Source organism: Archocentrus centrarchus, chromosome 1, assembly GCF_007364275.1.
Source record: "Archocentrus centrarchus isolate MPI-CPG fArcCen1 chromosome 1, fArcCen1, whole genome shotgun sequence".
NCBI classification, from domain to species: Eukaryota; Metazoa; Chordata; class Actinopteri; order Cichliformes; family Cichlidae; genus Archocentrus; species Archocentrus centrarchus.
Genome location: NC_044346.1, coordinates 22683807 through 22705560, shown reverse-complemented (window position 1 = coordinate 22705560; position 21754 = coordinate 22683807). Strand labels below are relative to the sequence as shown.

General features: G+C 39.0%; 1 protein-coding gene across 1 annotated transcript in view; it reads right to left on the bottom strand.

Annotated features, from left to right (window-relative positions):
• ptprdb (protein tyrosine phosphatase receptor type Db) overlaps positions 1-21754 on the bottom strand; it is a 115349-nt gene that overhangs the window by 36299 nt on the left and 57296 nt on the right. The window contains exons 5-13 of the mRNA XM_030742015.1: positions 20521-20662; positions 12545-12733; positions 11210-11218; positions 8463-8480; positions 6636-6746; positions 5615-5626; positions 4860-5129; positions 3461-3570; positions 1440-1637 (exon numbers count right to left, since the gene is read on the bottom strand). Of these exons, the coding sequence (XP_030597875.1) occupies positions 1440-1637; positions 3461-3570; positions 4860-5129; positions 5615-5626; positions 6636-6746; positions 8463-8480; positions 11210-11218; positions 12545-12733; positions 20521-20662 (1059 nt within the window). The remainder of the gene's footprint in view (positions 1-1439; positions 1638-3460; positions 3571-4859; positions 5130-5614; positions 5627-6635; positions 6747-8462; positions 8481-11209; positions 11219-12544; positions 12734-20520; positions 20663-21754) is intronic.

The following is a 21754-nucleotide window of genomic DNA, read 5'->3' as shown; positions in this document are numbered from 1 at the left end:
GCTGTGAAAAAGTATTTGCTGATTTCTTTTTTTTTAAATATTTGTCACACTTACATGTTTCAGATCATCAAACAAAGTTTAATAATAGACAAGAATAACCCGAGTAAATTTAAAATGCCGTCTTTAAACAATGATTTCATTAATTCAGGAAAAAAGGTATCCAAACCTACCTGGCCCTGTTTGAAAAAGTAACTGACCTAATAACTAATAAACCTAATAACTGATTGTGCCACCCTTGGCAGGAAGAACTGCAATCAAGCATTTGCAGTATTGCAGTTATTGCTGCCAAAGATGTGCTTTGTCCACTATTTTTTAAATCTTTTTTCTGACCCCTGTTTTCTTTCTCTTTCTGCCCCTTTTCTTTTTCTTTCCCTCCTTCTTCTCTTTATTGCTTCTCTCTATTTACTAACCTGCCCCTCCCGACCTGTCGGCTCTGGCATTGTATAACTATACAGATACTAATGTGACTAATAAAATATATAAAGAAAGAAAGAAAGAAAAGAAACAATACCAAGAGGAGTGCTATAGACTATAGAGAGTCTATAGCACATATATAAATAAATAAAGAATGATCGACCTGTTACAGGTCATGCCAAAGCGTCTCACTTGGAATTAAATCCGGACTTACTTTTTCACACAGGACCAGGCAGGGGTCCTTTAATAAATAAAATAATTGATTAAAAACTGCACTTTGTATTTACTCGGGTTTTCTGTCTAATAGTAAAATTTGCTTGATGATCTGAAACATGTGAGTATGAAAAATATGAAAAAAAAAAGAAAGAAAAAAAAAAGAAAAAGAAATCAAGACTGAAATGCATTAAAATAGAGGTTACATAAATGCAATTACTTTTTGAACCACAAATACCACCTTACTTTTATGCCTAATTAGTTAAGTTGCATATTACAAACATATCTGCTCAGACTTATATAATACAGTATGTGAGGTGAAGACTTTGGAATTTAGGAAGGAATTTGATAGGTGGGCACTAAAGATGAGTGCCCCAATTTGGTCTCTGAGCAAATGTAAATGATTTATAGGCCTGATTAATGGCCAGAAACATGCTTTTTTTTTTTTTACGATGACTTTTTGGATATAAAACTTCAGTGTTTTATCCAATTCCACATTTTTGTATTCCACATTTTGCATAATTATCATTATGTATTAAATCCTGAGATATGAACCTTTCATAAAACCTTTCAAGCCTTTTTCAAGCTCCAGAGACAACCTTTCAAGAAATTCTTATCAGTTCATGCCAGTGTATGTTTGCAGCAAATCTGAAATTCCCTCAAGGCTTTTATGAAAATGGAACAGGATGGATAGACAGTTCCAGCCATGGCTGTCTCAGAGTCAAAAATAGCCACAATCCATATTTGGAAACAACATTCATATCACTGTAAAAACTACTTTCCGCTTTGTCAAATAAAGGCATCATCCTGACCTGTCGAGGAGGCGAGGAGGGGGCCTGCTCAGCTGTGCGAGCCTCCACTACCTCGCTGGAGGGGCCCTGACCGATGGTGTTGACAGCTGCCACCCGAAAGTCATAGTGGGAGTAAGGGCTCAGGCCGCCCACACTGTAGCGCGTTGTAGCAATGCCATCAATCTCTTTATAGGGGTCCTCTGAGCCTTTGGCGCGATGCTAGATGAAACAAGAGATGAAAATGGGAAGGAAGAAGAAGTACAGACTGAATTAAAGCTGCAGTACCCAACTTTGTATTGAGGGACAGCTACAGCTCTGTCTGTATACATAATGTATACATAAATACAGCAAAACTGTATAAAACCATGCTCATATTTACTAATCCAGATTTATGTTAAAATATACAGAGTGAAATTTGAGGAAGTCCAGTGTAGGAGTCCTGGAACCAGTTATTTAATTTATTCTTTATGAATTCACCACTTCTTGAGAGTAGGGAGTGCTCACAGGATGCCAGATTCACTTTGAGCAATTTGTGAAAGGTTATTAGTATCAGGAAAAACAGGAGATCCCTTCCTTTGCCAGCCCTACTAAGCATTTGAGGCTGTTAACATCACTTTATATTGATAAAATCTAGTGCTTAGATATGAAACCCCAATTCCAAAAAAGGTGGGATGCTGTTTAAATAAAAACAGAATGCAACAATTCACAGATCTCACAAACCTATATTTTATTCACAATAGAACATAGAAAACATCAACTGCCTTAAAACAATGTCTTTTTGAATTTGATAGCATCAACATGCCTCAAATAAGTTGGTACAGGGCCGTATTTACCGTTGTGTAGCATCCCATCTTCTATGGACAACAGTCCATAAATGTCTGCGAACTAAGGAGACCAACTGCTGGACCTTTGGAAGAGGAATGCTGTCCCATTCTTGTCTGGCATAGGATTCTAACTGCTTTTCTTTGTTGTATTTTTTGTCTCATAATAGCCCAAATGTTTTCAGATGGTGAAAGGTCTGGGCTGCAGGCGGGCCAGTTCAGCACCCAGACTCTTCTACTATGAAGCCATGCTGTTAGATGCGGTATGCAGTTTTCCATAGGCCCTAATGCTCCCTCAATACCATCAGAGATGCAGGATTTTTAACTGAGCGCTGATAACAAGCCGGATGGTCCTTCTCCTCTTTAGTCCGGAGGACTCGGCATGCATGTTTTCCAAAAAGAATTTCAAATTTTGATTCGTCTGACCATAGAACACTTTCCCACTTTGCCTCAGTCCATTTTAATTGAGCTTTGGCCCAGAGAAGATGGATGTGGATCATGTTCATAGATAGCTTCTTTGTATGATAGAGCTTCAACCTGCCCTGTATTCACAGACAGTGACATTTCTGGAAGTGATCCTGAGCCCATGCAGTGATTTCCATGACAGATTCATGCCTGTTTTTAATGCAGCGCTGTCTGAAAGTTCAAAGATCACAGGCATCCAATATTGCTTTTCAGCCTTGTCCATTGCTTAGAAATATTTCTCCAGATTCTCTGAATCTTTTAATAATATTATATAATGAAGATGATGATATATTCAAAGTATTCACACTTTTAAATTGAGGAACATTATTCTGAAATTGTTCCACAGTTTGTTTGTTTTTTTGCTGATTGGTGAACATCTGCCCATCTTTGCTTCAGAGAAACTCTGCTTCTCTAAGATGCTCTTTTTATACCCATTCATTTTATTGACCTGTTGTGATTTCACCTAATTAGTTGCAAATTCTTCCTCCAGCTGTTTCTTTTTAGTACCACTCACTTTTCTAGCCTTTTGTTTCCCATATCAACATTTTTTAGATGTGTTGCTGCCATCAAGTTCAAAGTGACCACATTTTTCATGAAATAGTAAAATGTCTCGGTTTAAACAATTGATATGTTTTCTATGTTCAACTGTGAAAATCTTGGTTTATGACATCTGCAGTTCTGTTTCTATTTGGACTTTACACAAAATCCCAACTCTCTTGGGGTTTATGTGTTTATGTGGTTGGAAGTCTGTCATACCTGTATGATATAGTAGGAGACGGGCTCAGGATTTCCAGAATCCCAGGTGAGAGTGATGCTTGTTGCAGTTCTCTCCGTCACCACAGGGGTGCCAGGAGCCCTTGGCAAAGCTGAAGTGGGAGGAAAAAAAAAATACACCATCCCCTGATGTTGCAAAAAAAATAATATTTTAAAATTTCCAAAGCTGAAAACAATTAGATGATGAGACCAGCTTAGCGTCAGAATAATATTGTGACAATAATCTATACAAGCACACACTTATGAGCACAATTAGACTGACTACTGGACCAAAGTAATAAAGTCAGTTTAGAAAATGCTATTTATCACCTCAAAGGCATTTTTAACTTTCCAAAATGCTGAAACTCAGAAATGTTTCTTTTTCTTTAGCTACTTTTAGACAACATTTTTCAAATAACTTGGGATGGGGGCATGTCTAGCAGTGGGCTGCATCACATCTTCTTTTAAGGGCTCTAAAGAAACCCATTACTGTAGTTTTGAAAGCAAATGTTTTCTTAGTGTTGCTTGACACAGGATTTCAGCTGTTCAGCAGAGTAGGGCCTTCTTTGCCATATATATATATATTTTTTTTTTTCTAAACTCAATAAATATGGCCCAGAAATGGCAGTGCAGTTTTGGGTTTTGTTTTCTTTTGGTCTTTCTTTTTTTTTTGTTGCGAGGTAAAGTCTTATTGTGGAATCAATGATCAATCACTGAGCTCACGCACAGTTTTGCACAAAAAATTAATCAGCACAAAAAAAAATCCTCAGTTTCAGCATTTGACAAGCTGTGTTTGCACAATTTTTAAACAAATATAGAGTTTAGTTTCGCACATCACTGCATTCTGCTTTGATTTAAATTTCTTTACAGCAACTTAGGAAATGGAGTTTTATTTAAAACCAAATTTAAAATAACAAACTAATGCTTGAGTGTTCACACTGATACAGCTGGTAGAGAAAATGATTTTGCACCTGAAAGCATTAAGAAGACTCTTAATGCTCTTTGCCAAATTCACACCAAAAACCTATGCTTTGTTCCTATTGCACTTTAATAGGTTCTGCTTCATTTTAATTAATTGTAACAAACATAGCTGTGTTTGTAGCTGTTTCTGAGTGTTACACACTTTATTAGAGTGTTTTCAGGGACTATTTGTCCGCTTGCATGCGGTACAGAACTACATATTTAGTGCATTCATTACAGGCACTCATTAATTTCCTCTTTAATGCAATTGTTTTACTTATGTATATTTAAAAGAGCACTCATGGAAGCAAGTTTGTCAAAATAATTTTTAGTTAATACACATGAAAGAGAGAATGCACTGTTTTGCCCTCTCAAAATACACACATCACATTTGAGTAAGGTTGTTCCATCACTTTTTTTTTGCTATCCTTCCACTACTCACCTTTCACTATAATCTGTGCCACTGCCTCAATCACACCAAGTGTTGACATGGCAACGCAGGTGTAATTGTTGGACTGCCGTACATCAGTCAGTTCCAGCACATTGCGGCCAATGGGCATGTCATCCTCAGGTGTCAGGTCTTCTGCTCCCAGCATCCATTTCACATATGGCATGGGTGAGCCTACCGCCACGCAGGTGATGTTGACGTTCCCTCCTGGCATGATTTCGCTATCCGCCGGAGGAATGGAAAAGCGAGGGGGGACACGACGCACTGGACCAAATGGCGATGAAGGCAGGAAGGCAAGAGAAGAAAAACGGTTAGAATTTAATGACTGTGCAGAGCAGTGGAGAACTATCAGGGGGGTTTGAGGTATGAGATGAAGTTTTATGACATTCAAGTTAGAGTACAAGCATTCGAGCAGTCTGGTACACTACCATTAGGGTGCGTGTGATATCATATTAATGTGAGTTTTAATATTTTATGAACACGAAAGAGAGAAAAAAAATGGAGAAAAAAATCACAACACACACACACAAACACACACACACACACACATGCATGCATTCACAGAGAAAAACAGTATATGACATATTGCACTGGACTAAGATGTACAGGTGGGTTTAGCCCTTCAGTACTGCACATAGCCCACAGCTGAGCCACACAAATAAAAACTGTCAGTTTAATGGAAAGAAAAAAAACCAACAACTCAAAAGAGGAAAGACTCAAAAGAACCATTCGGTCATTTCGGTACCAACCTTCTCGCAGCTCTGCAGTGGGAGATATGACATGGTGGGAGGAGGAGCGAAAAGAAAGGAAAATGCAAAATATCAGAAAGAGAATAGGAGACAAAGAGGAATAAGTTAGACAAAAAGAGCTTTGCACGGTAGCACAAGTCAGAAAGGAAAAGAGAACAAGAAAGGACGAGTAAGAAAGTCTGAGGAGAGAAGCAAAGGAGGCCATACATGGCCAATGGTGGTGAAAGCCTTCCTGTTTAAGGCAGACTCCTCTGCCAGCTGTCTCCATAGACTGCCTGTCAAACACTCACTGAGCAGCTCTGCAAGATTTCCCTGGCCCTGCGAGCACTGTTAGATGCACATCACTGACTGTATGCCGCTTGTGTGTGTCTGTGTGTTTGAGTGTGCATGTGGGTTTTATATATATATATATTTAGTGTATGACATAGGTGTGTATCCTAATGTGCGTGAATTCAATCCTGTGTTTGCTTTGTATCCCCAGGAGCGATGTTGGAGCCAGAAAAAAAAAATGCTACACTGTTTAGAGCCCTTTTTTTGGAGGGGAGGGTTGAAGGCAGACAACAGAGCAAAAGGCCCCAGGAATAAAAATGTCTCCAAGATTCAAGCATTTTGTGGGTATGCGTGTGAATGTGCGCGTGTGTCGAAGGAGCAGAGGAGAAGACAGTGCCTGAGGAGGTGAGATGCCTGTCAGATTTGGAGAGAAATACAAGTTTTAACCAGACAATGATTTGGTTTTTCTCTGAGGTCTAAAGGCTAAGAAGGAAGGGCAGAGAGATAAATGGCTGGAGTGAAACATTTAGGCCAGCCTTAACCTGAAGAACTCTCATTCTCAAACCATCCATTTCATGGTTCAATAACTAAAGAACTATGAAATATAGCAGGCTTAAAAGCATTTTATTTCATTAGTAAATTGCATATATGCCTAACAAATATGTATGTTATGTATATGTAAATTTCATCTCATCCACAACATAATCATTGGAATCCCTCCATCGTATCAATAAACTGTTCAAACTCTTACCTCTGACATAAAGGTTAGCTGGAGTGGAATAACGTGTCCCATCGCTGTTGGTAGCAACGCACTCATACTTCCCCTGGTCTGACTCCTCACTCATCTCTATCTGCAGGGCACCTGGATGCATGGAGGGATGGAGAGAAAGAACAGAAGATAAAGAGAGGACAGAGAGTCACACCGACAGATAGATAGGAGAAAGAGCAATCACACAGAAGTGGACGACATTAGGAAATTCGATACAGTAAGTAAATACATTAACATATAAATGGTAAAAAAAAAAAACAAAAAAACAAACAAACAAAAAAACTGCAGAAAGAATAAATGAGTCTGAGGGCATCTTCAGCAAAAACAAGCTGAACTCTTTCTGAGGAACGTAGGGGTACAAAGGGAGCCAAATCTCTACCACTGTCAGCAAGAATCTGCCCAAATCAAGGGTCAGCTTCCTGATTAGGAAATATGAATAAAACAAAAAACAGAAAAAACGGAGGGTGGTGGGGAACCCACCGATACAAAGCCTACAAAAATGGAGAATGTGGTCTTTATGTAAAGCACAAACAAATGAAGCAAACAGCTAAAATATACAGAAATCCAGTCACAGGTACTGTATGTTGAAAAAAAAAAGGTGCTGAAAATTGAGATGCAGTTACAGTAAGGAACAAATCATGTTTCATTTTTCAAGGATAAAGTTTGACAAAGATATTGCCATGGCAATAAGATATCCCCAACCCTTTCGGATCCACCAATGGGATCAGGAGTGTGATGTCAATTTAAAATACACCCAATAAGGAGGCAAAGACATCAACCGACCTCCATCAAGGCCAACAGATGAAAAAATAGAACGACATACGCAAAGCCTTGGGAAGGGACCGATGTTTTCTCGCTCCCTGAAAATAGAAAAACGGTCAAAAAGAGTCAACCAGAGGTTCTTTAAAGATGGTGTGGTAAGGCAAAAAAGCGCCCATAAAAACTTTATCAAAAAAGTGGTTGTTTGGGGCTTTTTATCAGTAATGAGAGAGAAAAGAGAAAGTAATGGGTAAAAACCATGAAAGTATGTGCATTTCTGTGTGTGTGTGTGTGTGTGCAGGTTTGAGTATTTATGTGTGCGTGTGAGCGCACTCATGTTTGCAAGTGTGCTGAGTCTTTGCCATCTGGACTTTTCAGCCTGAGTGAACAACAGCTGGGAGGAAAAACAAAACTGGGACGTTTGATTGGGCAAATAGAGACAAGGTAGACGGAGAGGCCAGGTCAAGCTTAGGTCAAGACCTCAAAAAAAAAAAAATAAAAAAAAAAGGAAAAAAAAATCAGGTCACAAAAATTTAAAAAGCAACAAACAAATAGAGGTAGAAGTGAGTATGCGTCTTTCACCTCAAACTAAGCAACAAAGAAAGAAACCCAGGTCGTAAACATATCATGCTTTTGATTGGAAACACAGTTGATGTGAAAAGTTAAATGGCATTAAACTGATGGATACAAAAGAGAGATCACACCATAATGAGGAAGGAAGCAATGGATTTCTTTGTTACAGAGTGAATGCTGAGGCTGAGATGGAAAAATTAAAGTGTGAAGAGGTTGATGAAAAATTAGAAGAGGGGAGGTGACAGTCATAGTATAATGAATTGCTTGCTCAACTCCAATTCCTCCTCTTGCACCTACTGCAGATCTGAAGCAGTTGGATGAGTTTTACCAATGTCACAGAGTCTTGAGTCTTTTGGACTAAACCCCATATTGATTAACCCACCCGGGGCTGCTTTTCAGATCTGTGAGACAAGTAGGAACCAGGGGTTGAAAAGGAATCAGGCCACTGTGTCATGTTGGTCCTCCCAGCAGTCTTACCTCGTATGGGCGTGCCACCTGAGTGGGCAATGAATGCACGAGATTAGAGAAGGAGAAGAAGAAGAAAATGTTAGTACCACAGAAGGAGAAGGGGATAAGGGAGGGAGGGACTGGGGGGGTGGGGGGGAGTAACTTGGCAAGGAGAAGAATCAAATTAGAGAGAAAGACTCAAAATATAGATCTTTACAGAGAGGAAGAAGAAGCATAAAGGAAATAGAATAAACTAAGACAGAATAAGCCTGAGAAGAAGAAAAACTGATCTTAGATAGAGTGATAGACAGTGATAGAGCTATAAGGAGATGGGTTATTGATTTGACTTTATTGACTTGTAGCAGGGGTAGATGTGGCTACAGGAGAAGCGTGTCTGCACTGCACTCATCTGGGTGTCTAAAAAGTGTACTGTGAACTCTAAGTTTATTAACTAAAGTGCTCCTGTCCTCTAAATGGCTCGTACCCACGTTTAATCCTGCTAGTTGCGAAATGTGTTAAAATCTCCCTTAGATAATGTGACATTCGACCCGTGCAAGCACCCGCTATCTTGGTTTACGTATAAGAGCCCAAAGTGCAAACAGTCAGGCTGAAGTGTGGCATCTGAGTTCATCTGAACAGCGACTAGTAAATTCACTCTTCGCCAGTCACATCACAGGTCTCTATTTTCTGAAACAGCTGTGCCAATTACAGTGATGCATGATGACAACAGCTCCAAAAACAGCAAGAGGCTGATTAAAAAATGTTATTATTGTCTGGGTGGTGCCAAAAGGCGCATCCTAAAAACACAACACATCAAATTTGCAGCCAAAGGCAGATGGTGTGGGTTTTTAATTCAAGTTGTGCATTAATACCAGAAACAAACAATAAAAATGTGGAAGAAGCCTTTGATGTCCCTTAATCTATCTGAGCTACCTTAAATGATAAATGCTGACATCCGGCTTCACACACATTAAACATATTTTATGGTGATTTAAAAGAACCTGCTGTCTGGAGAGCGGTTAATTAAGTTGATTTATTTACAGAAATCATAAATATATTTTCATACTCTGTCACAGAGCTACGTATTTAATTTGCGCTCGCTGATGAAATCACAACAGCATGGTTCTCAGATAACTTTTCCCAGCACATCTACACATATTTTCCACCAAAATGGTGATGCCCCCGCTCGGCGCTGACTTATTTGACTGAACCCACACCTGTTTGTGCGGCGCGCGCACAGTGTGGTCGCACAGCGAGGTAAAGTAATTTAAAGGTCAGGAAATTACCAAACTGATGAAGCGCAAGCTGTTGTGCCACCACAAAAATAGGGCTTATCACATCAGAGAGCTTTCAGCGGGACTTCAACTGACAGCAGAGAAATTTTCACCTAAAATCAGCAGCAAGCGTCGAGCTGATGCCTCAGCTCCTTGTAATCAAGAGCAACGGGGCATTTGTCTCATCTTAAAGTATCAAAATTGAAAATGTTAAGTATAATTAGGTCTTTTAAGGTAATGCTAAAGCCAGCTTCTACTTTGTTTTTCTCAGTGTCATACTCAAATCTCAAATTAAATAACTAGCATGGCAAAAACATCTGTTTTGATCTACTATAACTCTAGGTTAGAAAGTAGATTTGCAATTTAACAGAAAGAAAATGTAGAAAATCTGATTAAAACAAATCCTCCCACTATTAAAAATTATTACTAACTGTTCCTCATTCCAGTAATCAACCAAGCTCTTCAGAAGTCTAAGTCCTTGCATTACAGGAAATTTTAAGCTGTAGTAATCATACATTTGGCCTAATATGCACATATATATATATATATATATATATATATATATATATATATATATATATATATATATATATATATATATATATATATATATATATATAAAAGAAAGTAAATGATTAAAATGCTAAAGTAAAATGCTTAAGAGAGTTCAAATGATTATTGGGGCAAAGTAGTGGAAATTAAAACATTTTCATCACAGAATTTTCAATTATCAATAAACTGAAGATTGTTGTTTTTTTCTTTTTTAAACAGCTAATCTTTACAAAGCTCTTTTACACTAATGCGCAAAGTGCATTAGTGTGTTACAATTTGTGGCCATGACCAGACCGCTACTTTTATACTGTAGCAACTAGGCTTATATGTTTTCATATATACACATGTGTGCATATTACAATGCAGTGGTCTCAATTGATTTCTTTCATTCTGCCTCCACCAGTGGCCTCATCTTGCCATCTAGAGATTATAGCTATTGACCGGTAACTCTATCCAGCAGACTGGAGATAGTAAGTGGATGAGTGAATGGCAGGGTGAGTGAGTGAGTGAGTGAGTGAGTGAGTGAGTGGTGAGGGAAAGAATATTTGAATTAGTGAAGGAGTGGAAAAGTAAATAGGTGAGTGTGAGGAGAAATATTAAAACTCTTTGGGTGTGGAAAGGCTGCAGGTGCACAGGTGAGGGTGAGGTGAGCTACATCTAGGTTGACAGAGAGAGGTGTGTGTGTTGGTGTGTGTGTATGCATATCAACGTGTGCATGTATCCTCTCTGTAGCATCTACCTTTAACCAGTACAATGTGCGTGTATTTCTGTGGGTGTGTGCACATCTAAGCTTCATGTTGTATGTAACTGTTAGTAAAATGCATGCCATGCATTTTAATAACACTGCAATAGTTGTAAAAGTGAGCAGCAGCAATAACAGTAGCAACATTAGTGAACAGTATATAGAAAAGTGGACAGTGAGGGTGTGGGCCTCGGAACAGAAGCACTTACCAAAGGACTCTGTGGTTAAAAAGATACAAAGAGAAAAGAAACAGCATAGACATGGCATTACAATCGGACCATTAGTTACACAGAGGAGTTGACTTAGTAGAAACACCTTGAAAACTCCAATAAAAAAGTAATAGATATGGATTATCTACACAGAATTTTGTACTTTAAAGAAGCATACAGGTCAGACTATTTTGCAATCATAATAATCACATAACAGAAACTAACTATCAAATATTTTACATTTTAATTAAATCTTTGTAAATCCTTTAAATGTTTTTTTTTTTGAAAATTAAGATAAAAAAAGGATCAAATACAGGGTTTTAAGGGTTGAGCCAGATAATTACAAAAAAGAAGAAGAAGAAAAAAAAAAAAAGCAGGGACAAAAATGAATAGGTTGATATCCACACAGAAGCCAGAGACTTGGGTGTCCAATCACAAGAAAGGGGTTTTGGGTCCAGAGTTGGTCCCTGAAAGCAGAAGGAGGACTGAGGAGGGAAGGGACTGTGATGTGTGGGGATTTTACACACTACTGTGGCTCAAAAACAACAACAACAACAAAAAAAAAACTGATTAAAAATGGATCAGTGACTTGACTGGAACAGAATGAATTGTCCCCATTCTATTCAAATTTGTGTTTGAAATTTTGTCATCATATTTCCTCAGATAACATGAATGCATATTCCTGGGCTCAGTGTCACATCCATCCAGGACGCACTTTCCAAAAAATTAGGAAAAACACAATGTTATTCAATTGTTAAGTCACAGCAGTGAGCTCTATAATAGAGAGGCCATTCATTCAGTACATGCCACCACCACTTGGCTTTGCCTGTTAAATTTTGTCTGTAGATACAGCTGTTGAACTCTTGGTAGAGAGCTAGCCCACTGATGCTTCTCAGGGGCAGTTTTCTTTTTTTTCACGTTTTCCACACTGAAAAATTAACTGTTCGTGATGGTGACTTGCACAGGAAGACCTTTGATTTAGGAGAAAAGTTGGAAGTTCACTTTTAGAGGCTTTGACGAGTTTAGAAGGGTTGGTAACCATATACAGTCAACTCATGACATAGCAGCAGCAACAGCAGCAGCAGCAGAAAGAGAGAGAGGCAGCTGAAAAATACAGCCAGTATTCATAGCAGGAGGAGTGTGGGATAAGAAAAAGGGTTAAGAAGGGCAAGAAAAAGAGAAGGTTTGTAGGAACAGAAAATAAATAATGGGTATAAGGGGGAAGATATTAAGAAGGGGGATAAAAGCAAAGTTAGAGGAAAAAACTCTTGAGGCGGAAATCAAATCTGGGATTGAAGAGAAGGCAAAGAATGGGGGGATAAAAGCATTGGTTACCTGAGCGGAGCTGCTTGATTCTTCCATTGTTATTGGATGTGTTGACTGGGAGGAAATCCTTGAACCAGGTAATTTCTGGGTCAGGGTTGCCGCTAGCAGCGCATAGCATAGTGGCAGTCCGAGAACGCTCCACCACTTTTAGCTGGGGACCCATGTCAATGGTGGGAAACCCTGAGGGCAGCTGATCCTCTGGAAGGATTAGGTACACAAGTCAAATATTTAACCTAGTATTCATTCATGCAGCCCTTCCACCCTCACTTACACCACTTGTCATTTTTTTACTGTATAAAATAGAAAGTGGACATATTAAAAAAAAAAATTTTCAGACCTGATTTAATGATACTTGAATTGACAACATTTAGGCAATGGGTTTGGTCAGCATGGAAGTAATTATGCAATAAAAATGTTCTGAAACTCCACCCTTTAAAAGCAAAAACCGCTGCACCCCTTCAAACGGTCTGGCTAGTTTGAGATTCCTCGTCGTAAGTGCCGTTCTGACCACTTGGATCTTCTCACCTGTGTCAAAATTACAACCCTTCAACTTGAGTTTGATTTTGGGGAGGAAGAAGAAGGGGCAGGGAGGCAGTCTGGTAGAGCACGACAATTGTGTTGCTGCGGCTAAAAAAACAACAACAGCACCACTAAGAAGGTGCCAATGCTTGGCTGTATTGGATTCGTAACGGGGGGAAGGGAGAGGGGTGGGCCAAAGTGCTGTTCTAGCAAAGTCAGTGAAGAAGTGTGTGAAGTTTGATGGGTCTAGCTTGAACAGTATACATCTATGATGTGAATTGGAACATCTTGGGTGACATTGTTCTGGAGTTATCTCATTCACAAGATTTTCAGAAAACTTGACCTCTGACCCTTAGCTTAAGGTCAAGGTTGATGAGATTCTAACTCATCTGAGAATTTCAGTAGCTGCATCTATGATGTGAATTTGAACATTATACTGTAGGTCACATCGTTCTTGAGTTATGGCCAACGTGGAACAGACGCTGCCATCAACACCAAAGCCAAGGCTATGACAATAGCTTGACTTTTTATTCGAAACAGCCAAGCTAAAAAACTCACATTCAATGCACTATAAGCAATTGCATGAAGGCATGCTGCATAGTTCAAGTTGTTTATACTGAATTTTCTCCCTCAGATGCACAGATAATGAATTCATGGTGCACAACCCCGTGAATTCTAAATAAAATGAGCCTTTTCCAGCTTCTGACTGCTTCTCTTGAGTTGTACCTGAAGCCTTTGCTCAGCTGCATGACTGACCCATCTGACACAAAAGTTGATGTTTGCTCTAAATCCAAGTTTTAGGTCTGTGGTAAAAGTGAAAATGTGCAAGTGAAATTGCCTAGAGCAGGACTTCCATCAAGAGATTTAAATATATCAGGATTGCTGGAGACAACCTTGATGAGCCCAAATGTAAACTAGGTATGTTTTTTGGTTTTTACGACATGCTTAAGATGGCTATTGCTAGTGAGTTATTTTTGAAACAACAGCTCTGCAGTAATGTGTATTCCTATTTGTGTAGTTCTTTTCTTTCTAAAAACCAAGACAAGTAACGAGAAAAGCACGACCTGTAGAGTACATCACTTTTCTCTATACGCCAGCAGCACCTATACAGTATGATGACTAGTTAGAACTCCCCTTTACACAGGATAAACTAGGACATTATCTTGCAATATTTAGCCTCATCACACAACACCGAGCAACTTAGAAGGAAATATGCCATCTCTTCCCATTGTCACTAGTTTGTTAAATGAAAAAGTTTGGGCAGATTATATACAGCAGTGTTTTCCTCATATATGTACAGTATTGTGCAAAAGCCACAGCTCATTTTTTTTTATAGGAAATTTTGCTATTTTGCTAGGAAAATGGGAAACAAGTGTAGCAATTTATTGAAACATGAAAGTTCCTTCCAGCGTGTTTTACAGATGGCTGTAGACACTCAGTATTTTACCTCTTTTTTTGGACATTGCCCAACATGCGAAGACATGCCCATGTCAAGTTTTCAGCTAACCATATTTACAGAATCACCTTGTTAGTACAAAAATGCTGTTTTACATCTGTCAAACTGTTATCTTTGGCATTTTACTTAGATTCAACTAAAGAAACTGGGAAAAAAAGATGTATTTTTGTGACAGGCTTCTAGTAACAAAGTTCCTAAAAATATAATTTAAAATTGGTTCTTTGCTAATTTGTCTGTTATGTGTAGAAACAACAGTAGTTCATCCTATGAGTTAGGTGTATTTTTCATGCTTGAGTGATTCATAGGTCAGTGTTCAGTTCAGTGTTTTTTTTTGGGACGTCTATAATACAAGGCTTGTAAAAGCATCTATATAAATTCCTATAAGTGTATATATACAGTACCAGTCTCGTAAGTGTGTCCAAACTTTTGACTGGTACTCTATATGAGTGCAAAAATCCATGGGCTAATTTATTATTATTGTAACTGTTGAAAAGTCATTGCCACATTTTTACTTTTTATTTGACCTTTTGATTACCTGCCAGACTTTTTTCAGAACAAGACATCAAACCTCTGTCCAAGATCTCAGCATGAAGACAAATAACTGTTTTTTCCCCAAATGGCACACTATTACCTGACATTGTCCTGTCTGTGAGCAGTGCAATTTAGGCTAGTGAGAAATCCCTCACATAATGAACAGTCTGTGTTCAATATAAGAAATTGCATGGTTCTTGAGCTCTGAAGACACACAGCTTAAGCACCAAAATGACATCAAGGATGTTCAAATAGTATAAATAAATAGTAGTTTCAGGGAAAACTTACCAGTTAAATGCTTAAAGACTTTAATTAAGATTCAGTTTAAGTCAAAATATATTTCATCGACTTTGGGACCAGAGGCAAGACTTCTGAAGAATCCAGCAGTGAGGTCAAACAGCGTAAGTAACATTTCATCCCACCTGACAAACTCACGAATGCTTTAGGCAACATCTTTTGGAAGAGCAATCAGCTGAAAATCAGACAGTCTCTATTCCACTGGGAATCAGCAGTAGCTGAGCTACAGTTTCTACAGCTCCGTCTTTAGTACAGAATCAGCAGGTTGCATAAAGTCAAATGGACGAGTCATATAAAAACTTATCTACTGGGACTTGCACCCTCTTGGGATGGCAAATCAAATGTGAATTCATTAAATCAATTAAATCAAACATAGAGAGTCATTTCACAGTGAGGGAGGAAATGAAAGGCAGCGAACCAACTTCATTCAACTGAAGAAGGAGATTTAAGAGGAGGGAGGGGACAGTGCTTCGAGGAAGTAGGGGATCAAAGACAACTGAACCCAGCTCACTGAAAACTGAAAGGATACAGTATCCACCCTTTGAATCAGAAAGGTACAGAGCAAACCAGGGTTTTAAAAACCATTCTTAACTTTGTTCAAGGCTAAACTATGAATGTCAGATTTGTGAGTCATCTGTAATAAAGGGAATAAAATGGTGACATGAAGTCAGACGTGTAAGGAATGTGTGTTTTAGTTGTATCTGGAAGACAGTCTATTTTAATCCCTCACCCCTCTCACGATCACCCCCCATATATATATATATATATATATATATTTATTTTTTTATTTTTTTTTACCCAGAATCCCTCGTGACTTTATCCTTCTCTGCCAAACAGAACCTCATTAACGGGAAATCCTAGCGCTGAACCTCGCCAAGGAGATGCTAATTTTGGACCAGCCCATCGAACCATAGCTGATAGGTTGTGAGATGCTGGTTTCACAAGTGCGTGTGTGGCCTTTTAACAGCTCTGGTTTCAATCAATCACCACACCCGACAAATGGAAACACGGACATAATAAACCAAGAGAACAAGATGAGAAGGTGTTCGTGTGTGCGAGTGCGCATGTGTGGTGAAGAGGGCGAAAGCACAAAAAAAAGGGAAGAGCGTAAAGGAGAATAGACCAGAACAGATCCGAATAGACTGGGACAAAGAAAGAGTGACAGAAAGATAAACAGAGAGAAAACAGAGAGAGAGAGCGAGAGAGAGAAAGAGCACAAGGGACCTATACAGCATAACAATCATGATTCTCTTCGCTTTCATTATGCAAATGCTTACTTCAAAGCCAGCCCCTTGTAGGCAGGAATAATGCATTCTATTTCATCTACCTGGGGTGGGACACTGCACTGAACATTGAGGATGCACATTCAGAATGCTACTCCCTGAGAACATGCATCTTTCTCTGCCCCTTTCCTACAACCACTTAGCATGTGGACAAAAAAAAAAAAACACAGCACTGCTGGCAGAAGTGTTTAAAGTCTCACAAACACACAAGTATGCACATATACTAGATGAAAATATACACACATATACATATATTTAAAACAACATGAAGACAGGCACACAAATTTAAAGTTGACAAGGTGTCAAGTGGCGTAAATAAAAGCTAGGGGGTTGAAGCGCACACACACAAGTTAACGCATGCATATAATCAGCATTCCGCCATCCATGATGGTGGCAGGTGTAAGCAACACCACAGTGTGTTTGGGCCAAAACCGCTGCAGCATGTGTATTTGAGACCGGGTTGCTGAATGGTAACAGCTAAGAACCCCCTGAGGTCAGGGTAGATTAGTAACCCTACACTCCCTTGTTGACGTGGCCTTCCACACATCACATTGTTTCATTTGGATGTGCTCCTACTTCACCATTTCCACTGCGAGTTATCCAGATAATTTCACAGCTCATAGAAAAACCCTGCTCTCGCAATCATGGGAACTACTGTGCAAACACTGTCCCCTTTATATAAGACCCAAAATGAATTCTGCACACATTGCTTTCTGGGTTTGTCATCTGTGAATTTGAATGACTGCAAGTCAAGTCTGGTCTTACAATCACGGGAAGAATGAGCTGGCTGTTGTATCAGAACCCCGAGTACAGCACGTGCACCTGCAAACAAACCTGTTTCTGCCATTCACGACTGCCTCAGAGGGTAAACAGTGGAGAATGACTATAATGCAGTTCACTTTAACTTGCCTGTATAATATAAGATATTCTAATAAAATTCTGTGTTTCTAACATGTTAACCTTTTTATTCAGACTGTGACTGTCTGCAGCATCCTAGCACTGTCATCATATCCCGCAGATAGCAAGTCCTTTATTGATGCACAAAACACTTTGTGACAACAACAAGCTGTCTTTGAACACAAACTGAAGAAAGTAAATAAGTTGGAACTATAAAACAACTTATTAACTTTATTTTTTAGAACTTAAAATATCTACTCAGACACACATACAAGCTTTTTCTTTAACCATTACTCATACAATGCCTGATTGTACCATGGATACTAAAGCATATAATTGCGCTCAGTTTCATTATTATTTCAGCCACTGCCAATCACAGCCGTTTACTGGAAGCCCAGATTTCAATTAGCCTGGTTCTAATCCTCAGTAATTAAGCCAGCTGACCTTAACACCGGATCCCTCCTGTCAGACAGTCAGTCAGCCACCGGAGCTGTGTCTTTATAGAGCCAGAGGGGAGGCATGGAGACATGACTGACAAGTGTGTGTTTGAGTCCTTGTGCGTAAGTGCGTGTGTGTGTGTGTGTGTTTATGTGTGTGTATTTGTGTGGGTACATTTGGACTGACAGTCTATCGGGGACTATTAGCTGCTCCCAGGTGGCCTTTCATTCATCCACAACACAATGAGTCCTCTGAGGAACAGAAAGAGGCTAATCACTACATAAAGGCTGACTGTTTTAGATTGAGGATACATTTGTATGTCTGTATGTGTGTGTGTGTGCGTGCTTGAATGGTTATGTTCTTGATAAAAAAAAAATGGGGGGTGAATATATTCATCCATCAAAAGTGATAGAAAAATCAAAATCACAAGTAAGCATGCCTGCATGCACTCAGGATGGACAAGTGCACAAACACGCACAAAGACGACCATGCCAGACAGGAAAAATTCTGGATGGATGGAGCGGAACAGCACAGAAGATGCAAAGAGTGGTCTGATGTGAATAATTTAGAGGCTGCTGTGTAGTAGTCCTAAGAGCATGTGGAAAGACAGAAAGAGTGAGAGCTTGGGAAAAGGAGGAATGTTTAAAAAGATAAAGAGAGAAAAGGGAAAGAGCAGGAGTAAGAGGGCATGGACTTAGAAAAAAAAACCAAAACAAAAACAAAGACAGACAGGACAGAAAGAGGAAGAACTGCAAACTGCTATCGCCAATCAGACAGACAAGAGGGAAACAGAGAGAGCGAGAGAGAAAGACAGAAGGGGAGAGAAAGCTTGAAGAAGGCAGAACAATAGGCTGCATGTCCCTTCCCCATGAGCAAGTACTGTAAAGGCAGGCGATGTGATTATCCACACTTGAGCAACTTCACTCACTAAGACACTCTTGAGCTTCAAACAACTGGTACATAATGTTCTCCTAATGGACTCCACTAACACTAACATCACTATCTGCATTAATGGACTCTTGCGAACACTAAACCGTCTACTGCAGCGGATCCAGGCTTACACTTGAAAATACAGCCACATTTGAAGAATCCCCCAAGCTTCCAATTTCCAGCCATCCATTAGTTACACCCACTTTATCATGTTATTCTGGGTTACAAATAGGCATAGTCATTTTCAACTATCTGTCGCTAAATTATCAAAAGAATTAGTTAACTATTGCAACTATTTCTGGCCATAAATAGTTCTTCAGTTACAAGAAAAGCAACAAATACAATGTTTGTGTAAAATATATATGTACTCAGGCCAGTGTTAACATGAATACATATAGCTATAATCCACATATATAGCCATAATATCTATATATAATGCAGAGTATATGTAGATTAGGGGCCCTTCTGCATGGAGCTGACATTTCCTGCCTGTGCTTGCATGAGTTCTCTCCCGGTACTCTGGCTTCCTCCTACAGTCCACCTGCATGTTAGGTTAACCGGGGATTCTAACTTGATCTTAGGTGTGATTGTGAATGTGAACGGTCGTCTCTGTCTCTGTGTTGGTCTTGCAGACCATGTAAAGTTACTGAGCGAGGACACCAAGTACTGAGGTGCACAGTGCATAAAAGTCATGAATACTCTGCTGACTCAATAATTGCAGAGCTCCAAACCTCCCATTTTTTGCACAAAAATGGGGCATCAGAGGAAGGGAAGCTCTTGCAAGTGTAATGTGTAGATGGTACAGAACTTTCATCCATAAAGTGTATATTAATAACAAGAGAAGAATTTTTTTTTGGCATTGAGGAATGATTGGCAACAAAAAGGTGAGTTTTACCCAGGGTCAACCCACCCAGAAGAAACCCACAGAAAAGACGTTGGAAAATGTCTTTTCCAGGAGTTTAAATGACACTGACATTTAGTTACAAAGTGAAAACCTCTGTTTTTTTTTAGGTTGTTGAAGAAATTTAGCTGAGCGCTCTTCCTGCTTCCTCTTCCTTCCTCTGTAGACTCGTCAGAGGAGTGGCAGATTCAAACCCACACCCCTCTCACTGTGAGGCAAACTTCTCAACCACTAAACACAATTCTCACACATACACACATATAGACATATAGATCTATGTATATAAATTGCATAAAAAAACTTTGTTTATATATTAAAAAATACTACTAGTCTGCATACCTGGAGTGGATGGTGCGTGGCTGCCCGATCACAACTATTTCACAACCAAATGAAATGTGATGTAGATCTACTAGACTTTCTCCCTTGAGCCAAATTTGGTCTTTTTAGGTGTATTTCTAACCTCCTGAAAAGACAACTTTTCACCTTTCACTTTTCAGTGAAATTGGGACGTCTTTTAAAAAAAAAAAATCCATGACAGGCTTTTTGTTTGTCTTCATAGTAAAATTCTCATGTGCATAGTTGCCCCCAGAGATTCATTCTGAGCCAGGAAATCCCCATTTATTGTATAATAGTGTTATAAGCAATTTATTAGCTGTTTATCTACAGATTATAAATGCCACATTAGGTGTGAGACAACTAGATGGAAAAACTGTGTGGGTGTGCTCACACTGACCTCGTAACACAGTGAGTCTGGTGGAGGCAGTAATCTCTCCTGCAGAGTTGGAGGCGTGACATTCATAAATTGCCTCATCTCTGGGGGTCCTCAGTGGCTGGATCCTCAGGACTGAGCCGGATCCATCATCAAACTCTATTACCTGTTAGTGGGGTAATAGAGTTTTTTAAAGCAGCTAAAATTAATATTTCTATTACAGATCAGATGACATGCCAGGTAAAAAAAAAAAAAAAAAAAACTTTTTTAATGATGGAGTACATGGCATGCAGTTGCCAAAATCCAGATATTGCAGTGTGCTACAGAAGTAGAGGTAACAAATATGTTTGCATATACAGCTGAAACTTTGGGCTGCCTTGCCTTGGGTTGCTATTTGGTTTTAATTTTGTCTTCAACAGTGTTTGTATTAGAAATGGAAAACTCTTTCAGAGACAAAAATTGTTTTTATGGCCTTTTTTCCATTTTTAAAAAATTTACTATGGGAAGGTGAATCCAAAGTATAACATGAATGAAGACACAGCTTAAAACAGATTTCAGGTCTCCAGAAAGCACTCTGCTGAGCTAACGTCTGATTGCGGTGACAGAATGTTTCAAAGGAGTTACTCTTGAATATTTCTCATGTTCTTTCTCACATATAAGATCAGATCTACTGGACTGCATATTACAACTGCTGTTGCATACGTCTAATACATGCATGTAATTGATCTGGATTCTGAATTCTGGGAATATTTCCACTGACTGAAATCCAATAAAAATAAATCCCACAAGTCCTGACCTACAGGAAGTCAATGGGAAATCTACAGCAGGTAGTCCAAATGTTATATAGTCTGGATTAAAAATAAAATATCTCCTCGAGATATTTAATCATGAACAGGAAGACACTGAGGTGAACTTAAACCTGGAAGGAAACTCCATTTATTAAAGTGGAAAAGTACCCTGAGCTCAGGGTGACACTGACTGAGCAGGAGCAAGGCTGATTCAACATCTTCATCTAAGAATGACATGTGAGGTGGGGATATAAAGCAAAGGTTAGAGCCTACGGGAAACTAATAAGGCTGGTCATATAAGAATCTCATATAATGTAACCCCAGGCATCATCTGACATATGAAAAAGTTGAAGCAGATAGCGTTTCAGACATCTGTATGACAGTTGGAGTATAAAGAAAAGCACGTAAAATTTACTATTTTTGTTGTATATGCAAACTATTGTATGCAATGGATGCAATACTCGCCCTGC